Source organism: Solea senegalensis, linkage group LG14 (assembly GCF_019176455.1).
Source record: "Solea senegalensis isolate Sse05_10M linkage group LG14, IFAPA_SoseM_1, whole genome shotgun sequence".
Classification (NCBI taxonomy): Eukaryota; Metazoa; Chordata; class Actinopteri; order Pleuronectiformes; family Soleidae; genus Solea; species Solea senegalensis.
In genome coordinates this window covers 11,601,369-11,618,414 of record NC_058034.1, presented here as the reverse complement: position 1 = coordinate 11,618,414, position 17,046 = coordinate 11,601,369, and the positions used below count along the sequence as shown (strand labels likewise).

The following is a 17,046-nucleotide window of genomic DNA, read 5'->3' as shown; positions in this document are numbered from 1 at the left end:
CTTACAGTGAGATACATTGTCATTGTCTGCCTTTGTGGGGTGGCACAGTCTTGATGGCTGTAGCGCTTGTTAATTTGTATTAATGTCAGATAATTTAGAGTTGCCATGGATGTATGTGCACGCCTTGTGCTCTCAGGCAAAAAATTGGATTCATTAAGAAGATGGAAGAGCTGGTGAGGCTTTTTTGGCCCCATGGTTTCAGGTCACTGAGTAATGTGAAGAGATGGAGAGGGTCCTGGCAGGGTGGATGGGGGTAGCAAGTCGGAGACGGAGGGTTGAAGACAACACCCCCGCACAGGAGCACATCACTCACGGTGACGTGTCTCATGCTGCACTCGGCTCCTTTACAGTCAGATGTATCAGACTGTGTTGATGACTGAGAGCAACAATGCCACATGACAGTCTTAAGACAACTGGGGGATGGAACAGAGGCCATTCTGAGTCACTCTGAATGCATGCATATCAAACAGTACACTTATCCTTTTTGTTAATTAGAGGGCACACTCACACATTCAGATACGTGCATTGCACTGAGCCACTTGTCAAACCGAATAATTATTGTGTGACTTCAAAATGTACGACAAGAAATGGCAAGTTGAAAATTAATGTCTTGTGTGTTGACATCTATGAGAATGTCTCTTCTGTCAACAATAATTCCCAGCATAGACACTCATTTACATTTACTCTATCCAAGTTGACTGCTCCTAGAGATTCTTTGGTATGTTGGTATTCATAACGGCACACTTGAATCACAACTGTTAAATGCCCCAGAGATACCTCTTCAATAGTTTCTTTTGTTTTATAGTGCATTGGCCTGTGCATTACACACACACACACACACATGCACGTGCCACACACACACACACACACACACACACACACACACACACACACACTCAGTGTATATGCAAAATTTACACTGACAAAAGTGCCGACTTTGTGGGAGGCCCTGAGCCTTGGTTTGGCGTCTGACCTCGGCACTCCTCTGCTCAGCATTTAGAGCCCATTAAATCACGAGCCTGTTTGATGTGCAAGCTGTGTGCAACAGGATGTGAAGGAGAAGGATCAGCAACAGCAAGTGCCCCTTTTTATTTTTGTTTTACATGTGCGGTTGGCATGCTAGTTTATGTGTCAATAAAAGCACCCATTTTGCATGTATTCAAAGATAATGGGCTTTTTAATCAAACCTTTAGAACAGAACGTTGACTGTATTTAGATTTTGAAAAGGCTGAAAAGGGTGTAATGATTCTGAAACAGAGACCAAAACTGTGGCACAAATATCTATCTAATTTGAGGATATCGGGCGACTGAACCATGATCATCTGACTTGCTGTCCCCCGCTGCATATGCATCTGGTGGGGTCTCATTACATTACTCATGTAACAAAACTCATTTATCATTTCACTGTCAACCCCATAAGTCACAACATTATTCTTTTTAGGTTTGGGCAGTATTTTATTGTGTTTATTTTAGTTGGAGTGATCATGCCTACGGTTTAATTTTAAGACTATTTTCCTTTGAATACCCAATGAATGATCTCTTAAAAATCTAATTTTGTCCTCTCTGTATCAACTCATTTGGTTTAACCTGCTGTGAGTCTTTTGAATGGCTCTGAAGGCTGTTGAACCATTAGCAAAACATCTATTCTTTTGTTTAAAGTGTTTTTTCCCCATCATTTTCTGGCTTTCCTGAAATGAATACTGTTTTTTTCTTAAGCAGAGGATCCTTATGGTGAACAGGTTGCCTATTTTGTGGGCACTGATTCACATCTATTTTTCATCTCTTGAGATACTTGAACTGAGTCTGACCTGACTTCACTGACCTTTAATCAGTCATTGGGTCACATGGGTTGTGCTTTTTTCTTGATCTTGCTAATGATTCTGATGGAAAGAACCATGCTCAGTTACTGACCATGATGAGGTCATCCAGGGGCGCTTGATACGAGCATCTATAGGAATGCAAATGTGACCGCCTGCCTGACCAGTACATTACAATAGGAATAACAGCAGCTTGGGGCAGACGGTGCAACTGCCCCCATTAGTTTTAATCTCTGTGTCACATAAAAGACAAACATAATTAAGGTCTGTGTGTGTCACACAAGAGACAAATGCATGTGGCATCTTGGGTTGTTTAATGACTTGTCTGACCCTAGTGAGAACATGAGAGTGATTAAGGAATTGTTTAAAAGGACTGATGGGTCAAGGGTCATTAGTGATAAGTGAGGTCACACAGGGTCGTCGGCAGTCTGGTTCATCAATTTTGTCTCCTACTTTGGTTAGCCAAAATGCACAAAGCTTCTCTGTTTAATGTTTTATTTTTCGTAAATGTCACAACAATAGCATGCTCCTTTCACCATTTGCCTAGACTCTAATTAATCACACAGGTGAGAGAATATGTAAGAGCAGCTTGCTCATTCTGGGATTTTAAAGTCCTACTTCAGTCACTGCAGACCTATACAAGGTTTAAATATAAATTGCTTTATCCCCAAACCTCACCAATAATGCATAACAAAAATATTGTCCTAGCTAAAACAAAAAAGGTAACTCTCATTGATATAAAAATGTGTGGAATGACTTGATAGTTTTTTACTAACACACACACACAAATTATACACTTGTATACCCTACAAATATATATATACTGTATTATGTGTATACAATTTGTTAAGCCCCTCTGCTATCAGAAGGAGGTTTATGTAATAGACCTTTTTAATGATGCCAGTAAAATCGAGGCCAGTAAAGTTGATATTGAAGCTGTACAACTCCTTTTATTTATAATTTATCTGAAAACAGATCATTTTGTAATCTTTATGTATCTGAAGACAGCTTTCCGTTAAAAGGGTTATTAATGATTGCTTTGCTAACTTCAGTGCAATAAAAGAAAAAAAAATATCTTGTAGTTTGCGGTTTTTAATATTTTACATTCATTTTTAATAAAATAAGAGGCTGCCAAGACTCTTCAGTTAGGAACAAAATCTGTTTATAATGTCCAAATGGAAAATATTGCTATTCTGAATTCTAAAATTAGACCCACTGTTTACTTTAATCCAAGTTAATGTGATATATATTTTTAGTGTACAGAGCATGGTTAGTGTATACTTAAGGTTTGGGTGCACTTGTGCAGCTTTTAGCGGCTTCCCTTACTGTAATTAATGCTTTCACTGTGTTAAGATTGTGTGGGTGTGTGAAAGTGGGTATGCAGTATTTTTCACGATACCTCCAGAGTACTTATGTGCTTTCGTGTTAGCTTGTACAGCTAGTCTACACATTACCATCTGAAATGCATTAACATTATGATGACCTCCACAAAATATTCTTTTGGATGCACATGGAAAATGGGGTAAAAGGCAATTTTTCTGCTTTTGCATGTGTACCTTCTTGTGGGCCCTTTGCCTGGGTGAGCTGCAACCATGTCATTAAGTGTGCTGCCTGGAGCCCCGAGCAGTGTATATATACTCTGTCCTCTGCAGGGACGGGCATCACCAACAGGGTCCACCTGTCCCATCGTCCATATGGTGGCTTGTCATTAGTTTTCTGCTGCCCTGGTGCCCGGGAGGTTCATCAAACCCAAGAGTCTCATTTCTCCATAGCCCTATTTCCGCTCCTCTGTTATATTTCTCTCTGGCCAGTCAGATAAGTCACACATGGCTCCACCACACAAACACACAACAGCAGCCTGAAGCAGATGTGTTGGTGTGCTGACTGCCATTAGAGGAAAACTAGGTTTCAAGAACAGTATCTGTGTATTATTAAAAGGTTTACTGTGTCTTGGAATGGGAGATGTGGTTTTTAAGGCTATGAGTTTAGGCCTCAGAGTTCAGATCTGTATGATGGATAAAAATGCAGTATAGGGTTATGTTTGCACCTTCAAGCATTTTTTCAATTGTGTGTCTAGATAGCAATTTGAGATATGAATGAATAAAACTGGTTGCCTGTAGCCCTCTCTTTTACTCCAGGACAGCTTACATTTGGAAGCAAAAATAAGTGAGGCAATCACAGTAAAAGCACGATGGGACCATACTTGGAACAATATCATAGTTTTGTATGGGCTTTGTTGTACTCAAGGTAAAAAAACAACGTTATTTTTGTCCACTTTATTTTGTAATATGACCAATATTTTTCATATTCAAGTGTGTATGAAAAAAAGTCACTGGTTTCTTAAAAAGCTAAATACAATAAGCATTGGATCAAGGCACATACAAGACTGGCCAAAGGGCATACAATGCACTTTGGTTTTCATTTGTAAAGAACAGTTAACTTCAAACTGTGGCAACATAAAAGTGTGTTCATTTGAAAAATAATAATAAAAAAACAACACTCATAACAAGGAGTTTCTGACATTGTGGTAATTCTAATCTAAGCCAACATGTTCTTTCTTTTTGGCCGGGTGACCAGAGTGACGTATGGTACATGGTACTAAAGAATGCTGCCATTGTCATTCGGCCATTGTCGGCTTGTACAAATAGAGCTAGTGGGGGGTCCTCTATGTCAGCCTGTCCATTCTACTTGTTTTGAGGAGCAAAATACTCCATAACGTTGGTGTGCTTTATCTGCCCTGTGCTGTGGCCTACAATCCTATTGGAAACACTGGAACTGTAACCCACTCTGGTTTGCTTTGTTGTGTTTCGTCTTGCAAACACACATAAAAAACACACTAAACAAAACTGAGAAATAAAGCATGGCACCCCATCTTTACTTTGTTGCAATTATTACCAGGTGAATATTTGAGCAAGCCTCTTAGTCCATAGTTTGTAGACAGCTACTGAGTGCTCATTTTTCTTGAGGGCAACATGTCGTCTTTGCAAATTAGTTGATCAGCTGTGCCTTAGTTTACTTCATATAATTTTTTTGCCTTTTTGTTTTTCAGACAGCCACAAAGTTAAAATAATGACCTGTGCTTATACTATAAGGTTTTCTAAAGTCTGATTGTTCAACACAGCAATGAAAACCCACTTTCACAGTTGACAAGTCATCATATCTCAGTAGAACACATAGTTTCTTTTAGTAGGTTGATAACCTTAAGCAAAGGAAATACAGTACAAATTACTACAAATCCCTAAAATATAGAATTGCAGTTAGTTACCATACCCACTGATGGTTCAATAATGGCCTGCAACTGGAACGTTCTCCATCTTCATAAAATGTCCTTAAATATAAATTATGTGGCAAATGTACAGAACATTGCTTCTTTAGTCTTATACATCCAGTGTTTTGTTAAAGTCTTGCCACTCTAAGTCACGCACGCGCCATGAATGTCCATGCGCAATATCATGAATGGGAATGATCTGAATCTGGTATTCCACTGTCTCTGTAGCTCCTATTAATACTGTTCTCGCTGTGTGGACTTTTGTATAAACTCAGGCCATTGGGTGGAAAAATTGTGTGTATCACAAATTCTTCCTTGGACACAGGCAGGTGATTTATTGGTATCATTTGAAAAGAAGTCTCCCGGATTTCTAGGATGGAGTTGTCCTTCTTTGTGCCAGCCTCAGCATAGTCATCCTTTCTCCGACGGCCCTTGTTGTAGGTGCAGTTTCTGGAAAAAAGTGATCCGTTCCTGTGCACATACCAGCACACCAGTGCCAACATGATTATTGCCAAAAGAGCCACAGCCCCTCCAATAATAGCAGCCAAAGGTAGACTGGAATTTTTGTAAGGCTCTTTCTCCTGCTCCCGGTTTAAAGTTGTGGTTGGGTTGTATGATTTGTGAGAACCAGTCTCTGTCTCTATGCAAACAGGGGTCTCATCTGACAGGTAAATGTTGCTAGTCTCCATGGGAACCATGCATATCCTATAGGAAGACTCTGGTTCCAAAGCATTGAGCAGGTACTCCTTCCTGTCCCCCTGCACAATGGTCTCAGTGATGGAGCCAAAGGCAGGGCTATGTCCCAGCTTTAGCCAGCTAAGCCGTAGGGCAGTCATGGGCTGAGACACTCTCCATGATATGTGTATTGTATCTGCAGTACTTGCTTTTACACTGATGGTGATGATCTTTCTTCCAGAAGACGTGGTCGTGCTATGGTAATTCTTATTGATATCAGGCCCTTTTACTACAGGTCTTTTAGTCACAAATGATGGCCACTGGGGCTGCGAGGGGCGTACAGTGTTGGAAACTGTGCTCGTCTCATACAACGGGATGTAATCTGGATCTGTGCAGTCAAACATGTCTGTAGTTAGGTCTTTAATGGCCATGCCTTTTACTTTATCAGGGCCCTGGCACATGAAACCACGCACATTAACCCTAGATGGTAACAGTCGCAACCAATCACGGACCCATTTCATCCTGCAAGTGCATTGCCATGGGTTGTTGCGTAGCAGGAGCTGTGTAAGATTGTCCAGATCTTCAAACACACCCTGTGGGAGGCTACTCAGGTTGTTACCAGACAGATCCAGACGATACAACTGCCTCAGGAAGGCAAAAGCCCCTGGTGGGACCCGATTAATATGATTATCTTGTAGATGCAGCTTCTCCAAACTGGTACCCGGCAGGTTGGCTGGCGGTGATGTCAGTGAGTTCCTCACTAGAGAGAGCTCAGTCAGGTTGATCAGGTTGATGAAAGCCATCTCCCCAATCCCACGGTTGTTGAGCAGGTTACCATCCAGGATTAGTCGCTTCAAGTTGATAAGATCTTGCAGTGACTGTTCTGAGATGGAAGAGATGCGGTTGTCATCAAAACGCAACTCCTCAATGCTCATGGGTAGGCCTGAAGGGATTGCACTTAGATGGTTTCTGGAGAGGAAAAGAAGTCTGAGGTGATTACTGTCCCTGAAGGCCCCCTCTTCTATGCTGACAGCGGATACTGAGTTATCATCCAGGTGCAGCTCCTCAATGTAGGGAATTTGGGCTAAAGAGGAATGGGTAATCATCCGAACGTTGTTCTCTTGAAGGTGGAGCTCTTTTAACCCAAGTGGAAGGTTATTGGGAAACTCATCAAGATTATTGCAGTAAAGGTAGATCTTCTCCACATTTGTAAGCCGCTGTAGCTCTGCTGGTATGCCCGAACTCTTGATTCGATTGTTTTGCAGAAAGAGCACGGTAGCATCCTGTGGTATACCTTTAGGGATGGAAGTCAGGCCACGGTCATTGCAGTAGATGAAGGTCCCATCGCAGCGACAGGCCGAGGGACATGATTCAGAAGTCACCAGTGGGTTAGAAAGACCCAGCAGCAGCCCGACCCTGATGAGGAATAGTAGAAAGGTCTTGCATTGACGCACCATCTTGAAGCTGTGTCGCCTGGCAGTCTAATAACTCAAGAGCCCCTGGGGAGAAGACACAAGGGTACATTTAAGGCAGGGCCTATAAAGCAGAGTCAAATTCCTGTTCTTATAATTGCCGGGTGTTTGAAATGTGGCCTGTAGCATTTTCTGGATTAAATAACTTCTGAAAGAATACCTATTATGTTGAAACTAAGTGATCCAGACTGAAAATGCAGTGCAACTTTTTCTAAGATATGGTAGTTGCTTCAGAGATGGCTTTACATCATCTAGTGGAATATAGATTACTGTGGATTAGAAGTTAAAAATCTAACCTGCACTACAAAAAGAACGGCTTTGTTGTTCTCTTTTTGATAAGACATTTTCCAACTTTGGAGCTTTGTGAATTGATTCTCTGTGCTTTTTGGCTCTGACTTGTGAAATGTTATCGCAATCCACAGTTGTTTTACATGTTTCTGTATCTCAAGGCTGCCTTTCATCCCTATAGACCACAAGGGTGGACAAAGTCGGGCTTTGTGGATGTGCTTTTGTGAAGGCAGCATTCTCTCAAGTCTTTACCCATACTTTTTGCCTTAAAAATGCTTTGTTTTTAATGGTCTTTCACATGTTAGAGAACAAATCTAAATCTATTTTGATATGATTTTCAATTAAAATCTTTAGCATACAAGATAGAATAACAAAACGTTGATTTTCATCATTCATTCAGTTATAGCAGTCAGCCTTCAAAAAAACTAGTGCAGAGCTGATGGTGCCACCATCACCATGGTGTTTGCTGTTCTTTCTTTTGCTATCAGTGTGTAATTCCCTTTTTAATTAGGCAAATACTAATGTGTTGATTCAATTTGGCATTTCTGCCATTACCTCTGCTTCTAAATGTCTCATTAAAAATTGTTGTAAGGTCAGTAAATAGAAAAGACGTATCCATATATGTCATACCTGTTATGTGCGATGTGTTAAATCCTTTCCAGCTTCCAAAAATCCAATCAGGATTTCCTCTTGAATTTGCTCTTATCCTTTCTGAAAGGAAAAGTTTGTCCAAGGGGTTTCTTGTGATATCCTGACCTGGTCAGTGTTTGCTGAGCTGATCCTTATTTGGACAATGACCTCCTCTGTGTTGTCAGAGGCTCATGCTTTCAATGCCTTTACCATGGCAGATAAGCCTGTAGAAAAAGCATCCCCACTCCCTGACAATGCAGGCCCTCTCAGGTAATATTAAAAAAATCCTAATGGGTGTGGAAATGGTCAACCTCAACAGCCATAACTGCAGATTAGGTTTTTTGGATGTTGTATAGTGATCCGTGTGCAGGGCGGAGTGAGCTGTAGCAATGGCTCCTTTCTGGAATCAGGCCTGACAGGCATGATGAGTTGACATAAAGCTGGTCTGAGCCATGCCAATCCCCTGTGCCACAGGCTCAATCCAGGCTTCTTCACTTGTGTACTCCAGGTCTACAGGTAACCCAGAATTCTCTGCTCCCTTGTCGAGCCTGTATACACATTAATCCAGGCCTTTGGTCTCTTTTCCTGAGGCAGATAACTCTTGTCTTCAGGGAAAGGTGCTGATCCTTCTGTGCCCAACCTCCTGTACACATCTGCAGCTGGACTCAAACTGTGCCCTTCACACCCCTGGAACTGCGTTCTGAAAAAAATTAGCAAAGACAAAAATATTTAGTGTCCAATTCTCTCATCATGATATGACACAATGATATTTCTTTTACATGTATGTGATTACCAAAAGCAGTAAAATGCTGGTGTACGATTTAATTTTATTATTTTGGTTTTAATCTTTTGGGGAACATATTGTAAGCACACCTGAACATTGTATGTGAACACAATTTAGTCAATGATTTTTGTAGAAAACATCAAGAAAATATACGTATGTTCCTGATCCCTGCTTTAGCTTGTTGACCTATTGCAGCCCGTTACTCTTACAGACCATGTTTCTTTTCTATCTCGGCACAAGAAAGAATGTCTATGCATACGAAAGACAACAGTGATCTACATCCCAACACAATGGCTGAGGGTGGAGCCCCTGTGCTTTTCTAAGTCCTGTTCATGTGAAGGTTGACCTTTTTGGGTGTTTTACAAGTCCTGTGATTAAAAAAATGTGTTCTCGGCTAGTTTAAAAAACACCCAGTCCAGAATTCAGTCAGTGATTACTGAATTAGTCACATTGTTTAAAAGCACCAGTGACACGAAAAGCTCATTTTAAGTGTTGTACACATTGCTGTCACTCCAAACTCCTTTCGAGGACCCCTTAAATGTATCTTGTTTACAATCTGAGAATGTTGTTTCTCTTTGGAAAAATAGAATTTCCTATATGGCAAAGTAAATGTAATTTTCCTCTCACAACACAATAGCTCTGTGTGTGTGTATATATACATGTAGCCATCCGTGAGACCTGCAGGCGGCTGCTGAGTGCTGTAAAACATGAAAAGGTAATTTAGGAACAAAGGGCACTGCCATTTAACACTTGTACCCCATGACAAGGAGAAGATGGAAGAATTGAGAGGTTTCTAACTTGATTACAACTCCTAAGATGCTGTCTAATAATGATGCCCCCCCTTTCCTTGCGTTCCATCTAAACATGAGCTCTCAGTCCAGTATTACATTAGTAGTAGATTAGAGTCTGGGGAAAAGCACCAGATGTGACCTAACAACTTCTGAAATCCAGGAGTCTGACAAGAGAAAGAGGATGAATTTCAGTAATTGAGTTTTATAAAATGGCATGATGATGGAAGGATATCTACTATCTATCCTTTGGAATGAACTTTTAATGCTGCACTTAGTAAAGCTGTTTGAATTTTAAAACCTTTTTCACCTCGTTTTAGAAAGTTCTCCTTCCTGTGAAAATTGTTATGTAGCCTTGACTTCAGAGTTTGAATTCTTAACAGTATATTTAAAAAGAGCAATTGTGTCTTCATTTCTATCTTGTCTCGGAAAAAAGAATCTGCACTCATACTGATTATATTTTTGGCTTGTGTGACGGCAAAAGACTCTATGAATAGCTACATAAAGTCAACATTGTTTCCACATCTCCTACCTTCTGAACAATTTTGTTTTGGCAGAAGAAAGGACAAAGGAGATGGGCATTCATTTGATGATTAAATTGATTCAATTTAATGATTTAAATGTAGTTACAAAGAACTAAAGCATCACATACTGTGTGATGGGGCTTAGTGTGTTGTGGTGTTTTATTGTGGGTGATTTATCAGAAGTCTCATTTGATCAAAGCACATCATGCCCACTATATGCGCAGCATAGTCAGGCCTCAATGCTTTGCTATTTTACCCCTTTTTCTTTTTCCACACTCATCGGATTTCAGTAGAGTGGCCCCTCTCTGTTTGCTACAAATGAGCATGTGTGAACTTTGTAGCCTCAACAGAGGTGGTTTGGGTATTAATAATAATATTTATTATTTTCATCAGGTATATTAAAACAATATCTAATTTACTCTGTTTATTTTGTAAGACTTCTTTATTATGATAATAGACATTGATACAATTAAATTTTCACACACACATACTACTATGCTATGTTAACATACACGCAATCATTTTGCCAACAGTCGGGGATAACTTACATGTTTTTTTACGTTTGTTGTTCTAATGAGGTCCACCAGCCAGACATAAGCATTGCAAAATGGGTTCTGCTTAATTTAATCTAAACTGGCAAAGTTAAATTGAGCATCCTGGAAAACTGTGTGTGTGTGTGTGGGCCGCCAGTTATCTTTCAGTGAAAAGTGTGGGAGGCTCACACAAAGCTGGACACTGATAGCCATTGTAGGCTCAACACACATAAATGCACATTAGTCTGCAATAACATAGCATAAGACTTTGTACCCCTAAATCATAAACTCCACAAGAAAGACTTTGTGAAAAACAAATCTAATGTTAACAATTCCATGTCCGTCAAAAGTATTATGGAATATAACTTGTAGTTCTGTGAAATACAGGATAATATTACACGGACTGCATTTAGTGGGGAAAGAGCTGTAGAAGTAGTAATGGCTGACTGCTAAATTATTCATGATCCCTGAAATTAATTTTGAACCACAGTAAAGCTCTCCATTGGGAAATCAGTGTTGTTTGTATCTGATGTTGATTATTCCTTTAAAAATACCTTTGATTTATAATTTTATTGGATGAAATATGGTTATTGTGGATATGTTTTTTTTATTTTGGACTGAGCATTTTTTTCTCATCACTTGGCAAGTTTGTTGATTTAAAAAAAAACACTGAAAAAAGACTAGAAAAGATAATATGTTTTCAGTTACTATGCTCTTGCAATTAAGTGTGCATTGATTTCTGTGTTTCATGATCGTCCCCTTTTACATTTGATGATTTTTCATCATATTTGCGTGGAACAAAAACCTGTGTCGGTTATTCATTAAGTTGTATTTGAGAGTGTTGGGCAGTGGCCTGCTGTGGAGCTGAGATACAACGCAACATTCCTGCTCGGATCTAACATCACATGGGACACGACACATTATAATAAAAACAATCTCTGCTCGTTTCACAGATTTGTTGCCTCCTGGTGTTGCCTTTAGATGGGCTGAACAGATGATACTTTTGCTGACCCATTAAGAACAGAGAGAGGCCCAGGACAGACGGGGGTCTCTCCTTTTGTAACAACAGGGTGAAAGGATAGATCTGCTGCAGCTGCAGTGGTTTTTTCCCCACATGGGGGTGGTAGGCACTAGTTTTTCCTGAGTCATATTGTTTGCAAAGGTTTATTTTTCTTGCAGTGTTTGTGCTTTGCGGCCATGTTTATGCTGTTTACTTTCATGAAACTATCCAACTAACAAAAATCAAACATAAGACCCAAAAAGGTGCTTGTGGACTGTGGTTAAATAAATAATAAATGATGGTGAATCAGGCCTTCTCTCTTAGTACACTGTCTGAAAAGTGTCTTGAAAGTTATCAATGTCTTATTATTTGACTGTTAATACTATGTTTTGAATGTCATTACAATACATTTTTCCTAACATGCCGTTGGTGTATTTTACTTAAGGGTTTTTGCTCATGGAACATTCTGTCTGTAGTGACCTGGTTAGTTGTTAATATGCAGTGTGAATTCCCTGTGAAAGCAATTGACTGGGGACTTTTGCCTCAGGCACTCATCAGTGAAGACAATTAGGTCTGTCTGCATGTCATGTTTTAAAAGGCTATTTATTTTTTGTGTCTCTTATAAAGTTAACAGCATTACCATCATAAAGTACAATGTCTCTGGTCATCTTTGCAAGCACTAGGGATGTACTGACATCAGGCTGTAGCTTTTATTTGATATATATACAGTATGTCTTTGTTTGTCTCTCTTTGTTTGAAGTCTAGGTGACCTTATGATGTCATGGCATGTTAAAAAGGCCATGTTAAATTGGATTACCAACTGTCCCTGCCACACTATTGCCAATAAGACACGCAGCTTAAAAACAGTGAGAATTGAAAGCCCCTACTTTGTGATCTAAAAGCATATCAGAATTGAAACGAGCAGAGGGCTATATTTCATTACCATTATAGCTGTTAAATTGGGTGGAGATTTTGCTGATGGTCATTTGAGCAGAAGGTATATCACTATAATATGTTACTATTTATTTTTATTATTATTATTATTATTTATTTATCTTTATTATTTGGACATTTATACCAGTCATAACTGCAAATGTCAGCTGTTTGCTTGGAGGCGCTGCTGTAATGACGGTCAGTCTGCAGCGTGCTTCTTGTGCGTAATCAAACTTGAATTGGGTTTTATTCTGTGCATTGTCAGAGGACATTAGTGGCTGCACCGCGACAGCACATACAGCTTTAGCGATGTAGGCTGTGATGCTCCGTGTCTGAATGTGTTTGGTGCAGTTCGACAGTTCGACACAGTAGATTTCAGTGTAATAGGACATGAACAGGAGCTGCCTGGTCTCGTTCGGGCGCTGACGCCGGGGATGCTTTGAGCTGAGTTTCTCCAGCTGCCCCTTCATGTCCAACTCCGCGGGATCTGTGCTGCAATTTCAGCCGCACGACGGGGAGTCCTCTCTGGCTGCGACAGCACGTCTAAATCACACTGTCCTTTAAGCCTATCAAGTTTGCGCATTTAACACTTTTTATTTTCCCAGGGCCTTTCCAGGGAAATTAGAAGCTGCGTTAATTAAGAAGCGGAGAGGTTTTAGACGTCGCTGTTGTTCTCCGAGTGGTTTACGCATTTTTTTTTCGAGTGCGGGGGGATATGCCTGCGTGTGTGAAGCATTTTTGCGCGTCGCAACAGGAGCTTCAGAGAGTGGAAACACGTGAGAAAGGGGACATATCTGCTGTTAATGGTTTCACAAGCAGTGCGAGACGTGTCGCAGGATCGAAGGAGCAAGACATGAGAGGAGCTTGTGATGACGGGACAGACGAAGTGTCTCAAAGTCGGATTTTTTTTTTCTGCAGAAACGAACTCAAGGAAGAGTTTCATCTAGTCATTTGAAAGAAACGCGCATTTGTGTTTTTGATTTAATTATTGTTACGTAAACCGTCTCTTAGGCTGGGAGAAAACCACCTCTAAAAAAAATCCAATATTTTCCCTCTGGATTCAGTTAAAAAAAGAAATAAAATAAATGAGGGGGGAAATTGTTGTTACTGGTTAGATTTGAGCTCACGAGTAATCCACGACTTAAAATCCTTTCCGCCAAAGAGAATATGTCCATAAAGAAGATGGAAAGGACGCATTCCCAGCAGGACTGTCCCTGCTAAAAAACAAAACAAAACAAAAACACTTACCTCAATAACCAATCAAAATAAGGAAAGTAACAGGTATCCTCTTAAAGTGGGGGTTCACAGCGGAGGGGTAAAAACGTGATAATCCAGTCCAGGCTATGAGTAGTAAAATAAGATCCAAAAAAGCTCCTCTCTCTCACTCACTCTCTTACTCAGTGAAGGCTGGAGCTATTTAGAGTTTATGTGTAGCAGCACTGCTGTGTGTGCTGGGGCCCCCTCACACACACACACACTCACGCACTCACAATCTGAAGGCTGCGCAGGGACAGAGATGCACGGGTGGATCTCAATACAAATGTTGAGTTGTGTTTGTGCCTAGCTTTGCTTCAATAGAGCACTGATGTCATCTGGAGGAGGAGGAGTCTCTCTCTCTCCTCTCTCTCTCTCTCTCTCTCTCTCCTCTCTCTCTCTTCTCTCTGTGTGTGTTTGGGAGATGCACGGTGAAGATGCAGTGTTGACTGGATACACTAGGGGGAGTGGAGTTCTCACACCCTTGTCATATGTGAGCACTTGGGAGGAGGGAATGATTGGAAAGCAATGCTCACTGGCAGAATTGGAGGGAAAAAGTGTTTGTACTGGTGAGAAGAAGATACACGGAAACCTTTCACTTCTCATGTTTGTAACGGAGGGATTGCGGTTTTGACCAATCATTATTTGCATACATTTGATCAATTGTAACAAGCATTATGGACTTTATAACTTCATGAGTTGTCAGTTATTTCTGTTGTTATTGAAGCAGAATATATTGAGTTGCTTTTGACACGGAGAAACACCAAAGCAATTTCATTTGTTTGTTTTTCTAAAGAAAAGTACCTAACTGTTTTCTCAATCATGGTTCATAAGATACATCCATCCATTTTCTACCGCTTTATCCTGACATAGAGCAATAGACGGGGTACACCCTGGACAGTTCGCCAGCCCGTCCCACTCACACACAGGGAGAACAGCTATCGGCGGCTGGCCCTTGCTAACCACTACACCAACCGTGTGGCCTCATAGGGAACATATTTTCTGAAATGAAGTCATGGCATTTATTTACATGTTTTCAGAAGTCAATATTTTAAGTTTGGATAAGTGCCCAGGCCAGATTAAGTCCGACTGAATGCATACATGCAGTGGTAATTAGATTCCGAATCTCATTATTTGTGTTAGTCTGAGTACAATTTGAGTCATACTATCATGTTAACTTGTATTTCAAAAGTCTGGTATTAGTCTAACACTGTAATTATACATTTTTAACATCATATAAACATAATGACTGTGATGTGTCTGAATTGAATGGACTTTTCCCCTCCTATTCCTCTTGTTTTCATGTCTGTAAATGAGGGGGTGGATTTGCTCCCCTCTTGGCCCAAAGCAGCAGTGAGTCACACTGTTAGTTGTACAGCAGAGCTGACCCCAGCCAACCATCAGTGTGTTTCCATGCACATCAAAGTCAAGGTTTAGTTGTAGTTCGCCCCTGTGCCAGTGTAAAAGCAGTAGTGGGGAATTAATTCAGTGAATCAATTGTGTTTGCCTCTGCTCTGCCATGGGGCAAAATGCTCCCTTTGAACTTGTTTGTATTAGGTGGTTTTAGGTTTAGCATGCGGCTAGTTGTTAGCATGTTGAGCACCTTTCTGAGTTTTAGTCGGACTAACATGTTTACATGACATGAAAGCCAAATTATTGTTGTAGTCCAACTAAAATGCATATAAACACACTTTTCCACTGTCTTTTTCCATTATTTCTGTGTTTAAGCCAGGGGTGAGAGCACACGCGGTGGCTAGGCCAGCTTGAGTCTGACTCTGGACCAACTGAGAATCAGAATCACCTTTATTGTCATTATACAGTGTACAACGAGATTAAAGGACAGCTCTAGTAGTGCAAGTGAAGAGATAAAAGAATAAAAGAAGAAACAACAACAAAACAGTGTACCAATACCTTCGATAAATTAGAAGGATATGAAAAAAAGTATTTCAAAGTATTTACCGTGGGAGCCAGTAAGGGAAATATGCAGTATATGATAGTGCATACAGTACATTGTACATTGTACAGCAGAGTGTACACATGCAGTAGTAGCTCAACTCCAATCATATTATCTGGTTGTGTTTGTCCAACTGTGAGAAATGCGATTAAGTACAATTTCAATCAGACTAACATGTTACATATATTTTTGTAAAGTCCAGATTTAGTCAAAAAATATTATTCTAATGTCTCCTCGACTCTGCATCATTTCTAATGTCTGTTGGGATGGACATTTTGAGCAAAAATTCTATTTGAATATTTGGCGGTATTTATTTATTTAGGCTTTTTTCTCTCTAATTGTCACCACAGAGGATCACCTGCTTTTTCTGTAATCCGCATATTTGATTTGGCAGGGAATTTAATTTAATTTAATTTAATTATTTTTGTGCCAGATGCCTTTCCTGACACAGCCCTCCCATTTATCTGGGCTTACAACCAGCACTAGGAATACACTAGATGTGCATTGCTGGGGTCAATTTAGAATGTCAAATTAACCCAATCAATGGGGAGCAATAGGGATTGGGTACCTTGCCCAGAGGTACCCCAGCCCATGCACCATCGTGATTCGAGCTGGCAACCCATTATACAGTTAAGTCTGCCTTCACTGAGGATAGTTATCTACCGCCACATCATCATGTTTTCTGTTGGGTAAGAGAGAGCAGCTCTACTGCAATGAGTGTTGAAAATTAAAAAAGGCAAAACAAATTGTGCCAGTAAACAATATGGCATTAGAGACAATATTTCACTCTGAAAATAAGTGAATGGACAAGGCAGTCTTTGTAATATACTCCAAATGGCACCCGTTAACGTAAACTGATAGCTATAATTTAGCATGCTTACTCATGCGTGTAACCCCCTGACATGCAAACAATAACACAAATTATTGGGAAAAAAATGTATTCATTCTCCATATCTCTTGTTATACTCTGTCCTGTTGTTGTTGTCTGCTCATGAGCTGATGTGGACCTTTACTCTAGCAGTTGTTATGGTCTCATTAGAGTGGTGGGCACTACAGTGGAGTGACTGTCTAAGTATTTGACCACAGCTGACATCTCATGTCCTGTTAGTTTGCCAGGACAGAATGT

At 40.2% G+C, this 17,046-nt stretch overlaps 1 protein-coding gene across 1 annotated transcript; it reads right to left on the bottom strand.

Annotated features, from left to right (window-relative positions):
• Positions 1 to 2,643: 2,643 nt before the first annotated feature.
• On the bottom strand, positions 2,644 to 14,254 carry flrt3 (fibronectin leucine rich transmembrane 3). Its single transcript, XM_044044719.1, has 3 exons — positions 13,961 to 14,254; positions 8,151 to 8,850; positions 2,644 to 7,259 (listed from the first exon to the last, which is right to left on the bottom strand). Exon 3 carries the CDS (start codon positions 7,215 to 7,217, stop codon positions 5,268 to 5,270), a length of 1,950 nt encoding a protein of 649 aa, XP_043900654.1. The 5' UTR covers positions 7,218 to 7,259; positions 8,151 to 8,850; positions 13,961 to 14,254; the 3' UTR covers positions 2,644 to 5,267.
• Between the last annotated feature and the right edge of the window lie 2,792 nt (positions 14,255 to 17,046).